Below are 12,806 nucleotides of genomic sequence, written 5' to 3' on the forward strand. Positions count from 1 at the left end.
GCTGCTAAGACCTGATGCAGCCAAAAATAAATAAAAATAAATAAAATGTATGTTTTTTTAAAAAAAAGAAAGAAAGAAACAGCTGAAGAAGTTGAATGTGGTTTTGTTTTAAGCCCAAAGGTACTCTTTACTTTTTGTTATAAACCCTATGGTCTTATTTGATTCTTTAATTGTGTTGATTGTATTGCTTTGATTAAAAAAAAAAGAACATAATTTAAAAAACAGTGAATGGCTGGTAAGGAACAAATGGTTAATATCATTGTTATTGTATATCACCATATCCCCCATTAGACTGAGAGCCTTTAAGAGCAAGGAATTTTTGTTGATTTCAGGATTCCCTAGAGCTCAGCCCAGTGCCTGGCACATAGTACACACCTACTACATGTTTATAAAATGAATGAATACAAGAACAATTTAAAATATTCAACTATCTGGGGAAGGAATGCAAACCATTTAGCAAGTTCCAGAGGCTGGGATAAGCCAAAAGTTGCTTTTCCCTCCCATAGAGAAAAGATATTCAGGGAGTGAGGATGAAATCTGAAGTTCTTTTACTTCCAGCAAGAAGACACAAGCAATTAAAAATGCCTAGACACAGCTTCTTGGAGGCCTGAATATAGACTTGCCTAGGAGTCATCGGAAATGTGCTTTTGTGGTCCATTTTAAATCATCCTCTGAAGGCTTAGTCAAAGGACATGAATGTTAGCATCAGAATATTAACTTATTTCTCTGTATCTATTCCTGGGATCAGTGTCTCCATTTTTTGGATTTAAATTTTCCATTCTTTATACTCATTGATTGAAGTTGCCCAAAAGCTGCTGACATCAAACCCTGTGCCATGGGAGAGAAAGCTCAATGTGCCATACATAAAGTCGCTGACATCCATCCTAACTAAGAGTCTTCAACAACAGACAGCTTTGTGCCATGGGGAAAAAGAAGTGGACGTCATTAGAGAATTCTAACAAAACCACTATAATTACCAAAGGTTTTTAGCACTTAGACCAGCTGCCTTTAAATAGCCATTGTAGGTTCCTCATATGCATCTACAGAAAATACATGAAAAAAGAAAAAAATGAAAAAAATAATGATCACTTAGGATGGTTGCATAAGGACCTGGAAGAAGCTGGGCCAAGTGGCTTCTGTCCTTCCTGCTGTTTGGGATTTCATTCCCTTCCCTCTCACTTCTACAGACTCACAGCTGCCAAGGACTCCTTCCCCCAAGATCCTCTAACCCTGCCATCATCTCTCCTATTCCCTAGTCCAAAGTCCAGGGCAGAGACTTGGGGTGGGGAAGGAGAAGGTGAGAATGGCAGAGGAGTAGAGGAAAAAAATAGAAGATAAATCCTGTCTTTCCTCTCTTTCTCTATGTCTGCAGCACCTCTAACCAGCAAATTTTTCAAAACAGTTCCATATAATTTCTTGTTTAAAATTCTTATCCTGCTTCTAAACCATTCAATCATATATGCATTCATTATTTCTTCTTCATTCATTCAAAACACCTACCACGTGGCAGCACTTCCTAGACAATGGGGGAGACAATAGTGAGCAAAAAGCAGATACAGGGCTTCCCTGGTGGCACAGTGGTTGAGAGTCCACCTGCCAATGCAGGGGACACGGGTGCATGCACCGGCCCGGGAAGATCCCACATGCCGCGGGGTGGCTGGGCCCGTGAGCCATGGCCGCTGAGCCTGCGCGTCCGGAGCCTGTGATCCGCAACGGGAGAGGCCACAACAGTGAGAGGCCCGCGTACCGCAACAACAACAACAACAAAAAACAGATACAGTCCATGGACTCAAAGAGCTCTCGGCATTGAGAGGAAGAGAAACGTTAAGCACGTAATTACCCCAAAACAAAAGTAAAATTGCATCCGTGGCAAGTGAAACAAAGGAGAAGTATGTTGCTCTGAAAGCCTGTAACTGGGGGATTTGCCTTAGGGAGCCCAGTGAAGGCTTCCCTTAGGAAGGTATTGCTGAGCTGACCTCTGAGAGAACAGAAGGGCTTACCAGGTAAAGAGAATAACATGTGCAAAGGCCCTGGGGCAGGTAAGAGTATGACAAAGATGAGGAAAGAGAAGCAGAGACAGTAAAGATGGAGCATAGCGCAAATAGAGGCTGGTGGGCAGATGAGCTGCATAGGCCATGATAGAGTTTTGTCTTTATCCAAGAACAGTAGGGAGCCACTGAAGGTGTTTAAGCCAGGGGTGATGTAATTATAGATTAGCATTTTAAAAAGATCAGTGTGGATACAGTGTGGAGAATAGACTGAAAGAGGCCAGGCTGGTTAGGAAGTGAGAGATGGTGGAAACTTGAACAGGTAAAAATGAAGTGAGCCGACAGACTGGAAATCTGTTTAGGAAGTAAAGTGGACAAGACTTGATGGTGAGTTGGATATAGGGAGTGTGGAAGAGGGAGAGGTCAAGAATGGTTCCATAGCTTTGCCTTGAACAATGGAAAATAGGGAACTCAAGAGTCAGGTTTAGGCGAGAGAGAGATCATGAGTTTTGGTCACATAGAATCTGAGGTGTCTTTGAACTGTTCTAGAGAAAATATCAGTAAGACAATTGGTTATATGACGCCAGAGCTCAGTGGACAGAAGAATGTGGGAGTCTTCAGCATATTGGTTAAGTCCCCACTGAAACTGTCATCATGGATGAGATTGCCTAGATAGGGGAGGAGACAGTGTACGATAAAGTGCTCAATGTGGCTTCCCACAAAATCTGGTTCTTCCTCTCACATACAGATGACCCTTCCTTCCTTGGTGTAATAGATGTTTTACTATTTCCATCAATCTGGCCATCCTTTTTCTGTAAAGGGTCTGCTTATAAATGGAGAAGGTGGTGGGTTACAGGAGAAAAAAGTTTTTCTAACCATGACTTTACATTCTTCTGTGGTCCATGGAAGAAAAACACTGTTTGAAAGGAATAAGTGTAGATTATAGAAAAGGATGCAAGAGAACTGATCCCTGATGGTCTGCTGCAGGGACACCTACTTCTGTCCCCAGAGGGTGCTCCACTGCTGGGGAAACATGGTGGTAAATTACAGGGAGGTTTTATTGCACTATCACTGCACAGATATTCTTTGGGCTTTTTCTTGACTAAATATTTTTATGGGCTGATTCAGGCAACAGTCCACCAGGCATAGCACTGTTTTTTTTAACAAGATGTGTTCTCCATTCTCAAAAGCAACTTTTAGGAAGCAGCCTGTTTATATACTGGGGATTTCTAGGGCCAGAGGTTTGTTATTTGTGGGTCAAAGATTCATGCAGGATCCAGGGAGCCTGCAAGAAAAGTCATAAAGGGTGCGGTCAATAGGGTAAGTTGCTCCAAAGAATGAGACTAAGAAAGTCCGGGGAGTTCCCTGGTGCTCCAGTGGTTAAAACTCCACACTCCCAAAGCAGGGGGTGCTGGGTCGATATCTGGTCAAGGAACTAAGATCCCACATGCAGTGCGGTGCGGCCAAAAAAAAAAGAGTCCGAAATTGTCAATGTGTAGCTCAATGATAATGTTAGCAGTGCCTGACCAAAAGCACCAGGCTGCAGGAGTGCCCAGTGACTGAGGAAGCAGAGGCAGCGACCTAGACTCATAACTCCAAATGTGGTCCTAGAACCAGCAGCATCAGCATCAGAAATGCAGAGTCTCAGCTTCTGCCCCAGACCTAATATATCAAAACCTGCATTTAAACAAGATCTCTAGGTGATTTGTAAGGACATAAAAGTTTGAGAAGAACTGGTCTGGACTCAAGAAGTGTAGTGATGGTATGTAAGAGGATAAAAGTCAGAGGTGAGGGATAGACTGGAAATGGAAATGCAAGAGAAAGATGATCCCAAGAGGAGGAGGCCTGTGGAGAGGGGAAGGGATAGAGAGAACTGATTAGTTTGGGAAAAGAGGTGGGACTTTTCCTTTGTTAATAAAAATCGGAAAGAAGAATGGAAGAGGAAGTGTGAGACCAAAGGCAGATAACTGAGAAAACTCTGTGCTTGATGACTCAGTTCTCCCCAATAAAACTGGTGGCAAAACCAATCACTGAGGAGGAGAAAAAAAGGTTGTAAGTCAAATACTCCATACTTTAGAAACTCCCTTCTTTAACTCTACGGCTCTAGTTTCAATGATATTTATTTTTGATTAACATTTCTTTCCTTTTTTTTCTGTAACTCCTTTAAATAAGCATGCAGCAATGTATTAAAATATTAAATTCTTTAATAACTATAATAAAACTTGGAGTTCTACAAGTAGCTTGATGAGCCATGAACTTTTCTAGGGCCAACATTATATATTTTGCTGACACTATTAGGTCAAATATCATGGTTGCAAAAATGTATAAAAACTTGAAAGAAAAAAATTTTAATCTTTACCTATAGTTTTTATTTCTGCAAAGTTTGCTAAATCAATAAAATGATCTGAAAAGTTCATCTCACAGTCAGATATATCAGTGATTTACTTCATTGGTTTTCTGATGACCATTTATCATGAGGTAAAGCATCTTAGAATGAATGGTGGAAATCAAAAATTTGACGTGCTTGCCTCTTAAATAAACTAAATATTTGATTTATAAGACACAAATGAACAAACCACTACGGCCTGTCATGTTTTTCCAGTTTCTAATTTATTCAACCTCTGCTCAATATTGATCCTGACAAGCAGAGTAACCCAAAGATAAATTTATTCACTCCACAGTTTAGTCAGGAACAAGCCAAAAATTATAGATTTTCCCAGGCAGATGATGACAGGCAGTCAGGGGGATGACAAATGGCTGTCTTTAGATTTAGTTAGGACAGTTGGGCTAGACGTTTCCAATAAAGATTGGAGCACTCTGGTCCAATACAGGTTCATCAGCAGCCATCATTAATTGTAGAGAGAGCACTGCCAGTGCAGCAGGCTCCTATACCGGAGCTGAGGCACCAACCCTGCATGGGAAATAGAATTGGCTCTTTAGTATTTTGCAGCACTCCTCTAAGTGATAGCGTGACATGATCATTTATCATACAGAGACTGTCCAGAAAAGTGTCTGCTCCCTTTAGTAACTTATTGAAGGTCAGGAAAGGGAAAGCATTTTATTAAAGACAGGAAGGCAATGAACAACCAGAGCGTATCCAAAGAGTAATCATATTGCAGCACAGGATTAGTTTAGTCTTAAATAAACATACACTGGAAGGAGTATGTTGAGGATAATTTATCAAGTGAGGAACAATTAACAAAAATCTACAGAATTCTTTTTATCTATATAAATTTAAAGTTCTCTTACTGCTATTATTAACTTTTGGATGATGGGCATCATATTCAACGATGTACAAAGATGCAATGCACAATTCCATCCTTAGAGTTTTTTAAACCAAGAGAAATACAGTGAAACTCTCACATAAAGTAAGTATGGCTGTATCAAAAGCTGTGGAACAAATGCTGTGAAGAGGGCATAATCCAGGGCCCAGGACTGAAGGATGAAGTTACAACTTCTGAAGAGAGCTTTCTTTTACGAAGTCAATTACTTGTCAGTGGATCAGAAGCTTATTCTCCCTTACAACAATTTTTGCTCTCTGCTGACCAAAATTAAGAGAAAGGGAGTTAACTGAGGAGTGGCAGAGCAGGCAAAGAGGAAGAGAATTAACACATATATTCTTTACCTGCTTTGTTCCACGCACTTTATATCCCACAACAACTAACCCTAATTATCCTTACTTTATAAATGAGGATACAGACTTGCCTAAGGTCAAATAGTAAGAAGCAATGTCAGAAAGTTTAGGGTTGCCTGTATATTTTTAAAACAAGTCCTTATATTTTTCACATAAATTATTTATTTGAATACATTAGAGTCTAGCACAGAACTTAGCCCTTGACTCAATAAATATCTGATGAATAATGAAGTAGGCAGAACTCGAGCCACCATTTTATATACGAAGACATTGGTCTCAGCAAGATTAAAGTGCTCTGCAGTGGGTTCTGGACATCTGGCTGTTCTTCTAATTATTCCCCAAAAGACAGCATTTCTTCATGTAGATGCAGGCACATATCTGGATGTTCCATATTTGTTACCTCCTGGATATGAAAGTTTGGGAAGGATTTTTAATATATAGAAGGGAACTGCTGTCAAAGCTTCATAGTAAGAAAAAAAATTTTTCTAAAACCTAAAGAGTAAATGCAGTCTTATCATAAGAAAAATTTCCAAAAGTGGAAAAATGAAATATCTAAGCAACAGTAAACATGGATCAAGCAAAGAATAAGATGGAAGGTATAAATAGTTAAATTAAATGGATATACAAAGCTGAATGGTATCAAGCTTTGCAGGTGAGGAAATGCTATGGGGAATAAAAATACCAGGCAATGCATTATCAATTACTTTCAGCTTTGCAATTAAGAATATGTATGAATTAATCCATAACTTTTATTTCCCAATTTTCCCTTATACCCTATGATAAGTTTGGTCTTGGCTTGAGGAAAACAGATAAAAGAATCATAGGTGTTTGTCTGCTGCTATCCTCTGGAACTTTTACTAACTTTGAAATCCTCATACCCATATTCTAAAGAAATGCAATCCTCCTGGATGTGTACAACATCACATATACGGCAGTGCTCTGACAACCAGAAAGCTCTCCACAGAATTAGTTATTATCAGTATTTATTATTAATATTAGCAAAACATTTGCTTTAAAGTAATGTTTTTGCCCTACTGAAGGTATTTTTCCTTTTCTTATTTTTCTGCCTGTGGCCACTGAATTTTTACAAATCAATCATGGGCTATAGAGTAGAAAAAGTTTTTCCATTACTTGTTTTGAGTAATTCTTTACAGATTAAGTTTGGGGCATATATTGATATAAGAAATAAAGTATAAAGTATATTTCACTTCCATTAAATAGTAGCTAAGGGACTTCCCTTCTGGCGCAGTGGTTAAGAATCGCCTGCCAATGCAGGGGACACGGGTTCGAGCCCTGGTCCAGGAGGATCCCACATGCCGTGGAGCAACAAAGCCCATGTGCCACAACTACTGAGCCTGCGATGTAGAGCCTGCGAGCCACAACTACTGAGCCCACATGCCACAACTACAAGTCCACATGCCTAGACCCTGTGCTCTGCAATAAGAGAAGCCACTGCAATGAGAAGCCCGCGCACCGCAACGAAGAGCAGCCCCTGCTCGCCGCAACTAGAGAAAGCCCGCGCACACCAACAAAGACCCAACGCAGCCAAAAATAAATAAATTAATTAATTTTTAAAAAAATAGTAGATAAAGTAAAATATATACATAATAAATGAGGAAGGGGAGAAAGCAAGAAAAGGAATGAGAGAAAAACAAGGCATTGGAGACAGAGATATTGGATTGAAAAAAAATTCAAATAGGGAGAGAGAGGAGGTGAAGAGGGCAAACTGAGACAGCTGGTTCTTAAAGGCGATCAATCTGTTTTTCTCACATTTATTTGGATTTTCAACCATGGAATAACTTAATTATTCCTTTAAATATCAATAAGCTGATTTTCTTATGAGCTATTAAAACATGCAAATGTTTATGATGTACATAAAACAAAACTGTACCTACAGTATGATGACAATTAAAAAGGAAATCCCTATGCTCAAAAAGAAAACTAGAAGGATACATAACATATTAAAAGTGATCTTTGGGTGATAAGCACACAAGTTTTTTTTTTTTCCCTCCTATTTTCCCCTTTGATATTTTTTTAACAGATTTTTTAAAAAGAAAAAGCAACAATAAATATTGCTTGTAATGTCAATGGACTGCTTACTTACTACTCCATAATGGCCTTAATCTGTAAACTTCCATAAGCTCCACTAAGAACAGGGCATCTTCTGTAGCATGGATAGCCAGAGGCAAAGTGGTTTCTGAGCTTCAGGTTGGGTCCATTTAAGGGAGTGTGACAGTAGAGTTCTGTGGCCCCCAACTCAGGACCCTACTTTTTGCCTCATCTTTAGTCCTCTCTATTATTAGTATAGACTATTTTATCAAATAAACATTTATTGTAACCTAAGTACCTGGCACTGAGCTAGAACTCCATGGAAAACAGTAATTACCTTTTAAAACAGTTAACTGACATGAAAGAAATATTGATAATATGAAATACCTGTGTCTTGCTTTTTTCTTCTCTAACGATAGGATTTGGAGTGTTTACTGAACAAGTTGACGAAGCTGTGGAAAATGGATCTAAACAGAAATCCTGTTTGTCTCAAACTGAAATACAGAGATAGACTAATATTGGTGTCCAAATCACTGGGTACATGTTTATATTATATTAATATGATTTTTCTTAGAGAAAGAGAGCTGGTTAACTCTTTAGTTAATTTATCAGCAAGCCTTCAGAAATATGAATATGACATCTGGATCTACAAAAATGGTCAACTTTAAATTTGATATTTTAATAAAAGCAAAAGTTAAAATTGAGAAATAAAACATGAAAAAGATCTGCTGTTCAGAAATAATTAAGACATCAGACACTCTTTCTTTAAAAAGAAAATGTGGCTGTTACCAACAAAAATGGTTAGTCATAAATGTGTAGAACTTGCTGGCCATTTGCCAAATTTTCACTGGCACAAATGCTCTGAAGATCCGGAGACTCTTGGTTCCGTAGATAAAATTGATCAAGGTTTTCATTGCTTGACACTTGCCAAATGGCACCTTAAGAACATACAGGAGTTCCTTTCATTTGAAAGGGGAGAAGGTGGGGAGTCCCTTTATGAGATCCGTACAAATAATAACATTCCTGAATCCGCACTATATAAGGGGAAATGGACCAATGCTCTTCAATAGGTACCAAGTTATACAGTATCAGAGAGATAATCACTGCCCTCTCACAGAGGAGATTTGTGAGAGTGTTTCTATGACATGCTGTACTTGAGTATAAAAACTAACGTATGGCAAAACCATTTCAAAGCTCATAGCTATAGTAAACTTGGTTAATCATAATGCTAATACAGTGGTTCTCTTGGGAGAAAGAGGGGATGACAGAAGGTATATCAGAAACATCCAAGACGATTTTTCAAAACACATGTGAGAGTCACACCTTACCTACCCTCTACCCCACCAGCCAAGAGTAGGAAACAGAGAATACACAGGAATAACAGTCATGTATATTTTTAAAGGTAAATTACTCGTATATTTGTACTTGGAACACTATCAGTCATTAAAAATTGTGTTTAAAGAAAGACGTGGTAAAATGCTCACAATACAATATTAAAAAGTAAAATGTGATACTGTATAAATAGAGAATTCCATTTTTATATAATACACACATATACACACAATACACACCTAGAAAACAAAACAATGCTAAGAAATATACTAAAGTGTTATCCGTGGTTGTCAGTGATTATTTCTGGTTGTGGAATACAGGCAATGTTTTGTTTTCTCCATTTCTTTGAATTTTCCAAATCTTACAACACACAAACTTATTTAATATGCTCAATTTTCAAAACTTTTTAAAGAAACAAAATGTAAAGATAACTGAAATCTCACTTCATAGAACGAAGAGGCCAGTTATGCGATTATTCCTATTATATCCTATATCTTAGGATATAATAAGCATTATTAATGTATGTATTTTTAAAATACCATGTTACATATATAAAACTTCTTAATGAAATTAACATAAAATATATTTTACTTTTTCCTATGAATAATCATAGAATTATTTAAATGAATAGATAATATTTAATTTTTGTTGAATATGACGTTTTTGTTTTTTAAAATACTTTATGATCCAAGAAGGGTGACCATACATCAAATTGTTTATAATGATTACCTTTGCTAGTGATGGGAAGGAGAGATATGGATAGCAATTACAGAGCCTTTTTATGTTTTTTCCATCATGTTTCAGTTGTTTATAATATGCACATATTCTTTTTGAAATCAGAAAAAATAATTAAAATAAAAGCTCAACAAAAACAGAAGCTGTGTAAATAAGGTATTTTAAAAATAAATTTATTTCAGCCTATCGTGTAGCTGTTCATGTGTCCTAAACCAGAGGTATATATATTGTATGTGTATACATAATATTTATATATTGTATTTATAATGTTCATGCTGTATTGATACATAACATTTATAGCATTTATATACTACATTTTTTAACATATATATTTTCTCTAGAATTCCTTGATGGAAAAGAAATTAAAAATATGGAAAGACAATTCCTAATGAATTGGAAAGCATCCAAAGATGCCAAGAAAATCAGCAAAAAAAGGAACAGTAAGAACGAGGATATAAGTAACTCACACATAAGTAAGTAGACTGTCATTCATTAGTTAATCACTTCTACTAGCAAAGAGAATATTCTACTCAACAAAAAAAAATACCAGAAATAAGGGGGATTTGTGGGTACATGCATGTGTGTATAAGTGCTCCAAGGCACATAACTATAGAATGGAATGGAGAATATTTGTAATTTTTGAATTCTGAAATTGTGTGTTTTAAGATTTTGTGTTCACATTAATATTAGAATCCTTGTTACAAAATTAAAAATTAAGCTTTGCATTAGCAAAAAGTCTTAAAAACAATGTTGTTATGAACTAGCACTGAAAAAATAAGAAAAAGAGTGTGTTTATTTAAAAGTAGATAAATTTTTATATAAATTATTTCTATTTAAGGTAAAGCAAATGGAACAAATATGGTGAAATGTACCCAACGTTAATTCTAGTTTGTTAGATTTTTGGATCACAGTTGTAGCTATTATTATTTATCACTGATTCAATAAATAAAATATAAATATATAAACAAACAAAAAAATAATGGGGGTTTGTTTAGATTTTTTATGGGCTTTTTTTAACTTGTTTACAATTCCTAGGAAATTTTTCCTATAATGTTTATATATGAAAATGGTAGTTATCATATATGAAAAAAGCTATGTTTAGTTCATATTGAGTATAACTATGTCAGCTATATAAACAGAGAGCCATGAGGGTGGGGAAAAGTGTATAATTTTATATCTGGCAAAAGTGCATGACACTAGTTATATAAATGGTGAAACAACAATCAGCTATGTAACTTGTGAAACAATTCACAAGTATATTTGTTTAGCAAAAGTGCAAAAATCACATTTTTCATCAGGATAAAAAATAAAAATGTATCACAACCACATATGTTCCGTATACTCTGTGGCCTGTCCTCTTTCTTAAGTACACACCCCAACATTTGAATATTTTGATTATAATATGTCTAAGGTTGTGTTACAAGGACACACCAACCTCCCCTGCCTAACTAATGAAACTAAATGTAGCTAAGTATGATGTGTAACAATCATCTTTAGCATACTGGGGAGTATCCTAGAATTCACTCTTCACAGATTCTATAGTCCACAAGGCTGAAATGAGGCCCTTGCTCTGTTCCGTGACAGTGTTTGAACGCTAATGGTCTTCTAATTCCACAGCTAACAGGGGATGGAGACACAGAAAGAGGTGAGACCAGGGGAACAGGGAAACGGAAACCAAAACAGTGTAGTGAGGCTTTATGCATAGATAGCATATCCTAGGAGCTCTATCACTCTAGGACTAGGAGGTTGAGGTGAAGAGAAGCAGAGATGGAAAGCTCTGATGATTTTGCCATATTGTATCCCCTGAATATGAATTGTTAACATTATTTCAAAGAATTGGACTTTTTAAGCTGACAATATTCACATGAGTGATGATATTGTATTGGCAATATGAACTTCTCAACATCTAAAACCTATAAAATGGACAGGAGGCATTTCTCCTCCTCTGCTTATACCTGGCTGGCTGTGAAGAGCAAAACTAGACTCAGGATAAGGACTTGCATATTTTCAGTATTACCCCAAAGATGCCAAAGTACCACCAAAGCAATGTTGAGAAAGAACAAAGCCAAAGGGATCACACTCCCTGATTTCAAACTACAGTTGACCCTTGAATAGTGAGGAGGTTAGGGGTGCCGACCCTCCCCAAAGTCAAAAATCTGCATGTAACTTTACAGTCAGCCCTCCATATCCTTCGTTCCGCATCCAAGGATTCAACCAACCTCAGATCGTGTAATACTGTAGTATATACTATAGAAAAAACTCCACATAAAAGTGGACTTGAGGAGTTCAAACCTGTGTCATTCAAGGGTATACTACTGTATACTACAAAGCTACAGTAACCAAAACAGTATGGTACTGGCACAAAAATAGACAGATCAATGGAACAGAATAGAGAGACCAGAAATAAACCAACGCCTATATAGCCAATTAATCTACAACAAAGGAGGCAAGAATATGCAATGGGGAAAAGACAACCTCTTCATTAAATGGTGTGAGGAAGACTAGACAGCTACATGCAAAAGAATCAAACTGGACCAGTTTCTCACACCATATACAAAAATAAACTCAAAATGGATTAAAGGCTTAAACATAAGAGCTAAAACCATAAAACTCCTAGAAGAAAACATAGGCAGTGAGCTCTTTGACACTGGTCTTAGCAATATTTTTTTGGATCTGTCTCCTCAGGCAAGGGAAACAAAAGCAAAAACAAACAAATGGGATTACATCAAACTCAAAAGCTTTTGCATAGCGAAGGAGACTACCAGCATAGTGAAAAGACAGCCTACTGAATGGGAGAAGAAAATTGCAAATGATAGGACTGATAAGGGGTTAATATCCAAAATACACAAAGAACTCATACAGCTCAGTATCAGAAAAACAAATAACCCAATTAAAAAATGGGCAGAGGACCTGAATAGACATTTTTCCAAAGAAGACATACAGATGGTCAAGAGACACATGAAAAGATGCTCAACATCACTAATCATCAGGGTAATGCAAATCAAAACCACAATGAGATACCACCTTACACCTATCAGAATGGCAATTATCAAAAAGACAACAAATAA

At 36.9% G+C, this 12,806-nt stretch overlaps 2 protein-coding genes across 2 annotated transcripts in view; one reads left to right on the top strand and one right to left on the bottom strand.

Moving 5' to 3' along the window:
- The window catches only part of CSPP1 (centrosome and spindle pole associated protein 1), a 195,164-nt gene that overhangs the window by 170,201 nt on the left and 12,157 nt on the right, over positions 1–12,806 (bottom strand). The window lies entirely within an intron of this gene.
- The window catches only part of PPP1R42 (protein phosphatase 1 regulatory subunit 42), a 37,546-nt gene that overhangs the window by 13,764 nt on the left and 10,976 nt on the right, over positions 1–12,806 (top strand). The window contains exons 5-6 of the mRNA XM_067712151.1: positions 8,091–8,208; positions 10,080–10,211. Coding sequence (XP_067568252.1) covers positions 8,091–8,208; positions 10,080–10,211 — 250 coding nt within the window. The remainder of the gene's footprint in view (positions 1–8,090; positions 8,209–10,079; positions 10,212–12,806) is intronic.

Source organism: Pseudorca crassidens, chromosome 17 (genome assembly GCF_039906515.1).
Source record: "Pseudorca crassidens isolate mPseCra1 chromosome 17, mPseCra1.hap1, whole genome shotgun sequence".
Classification (NCBI taxonomy): domain Eukaryota; kingdom Metazoa; phylum Chordata; class Mammalia; order Artiodactyla; family Delphinidae; genus Pseudorca; species Pseudorca crassidens.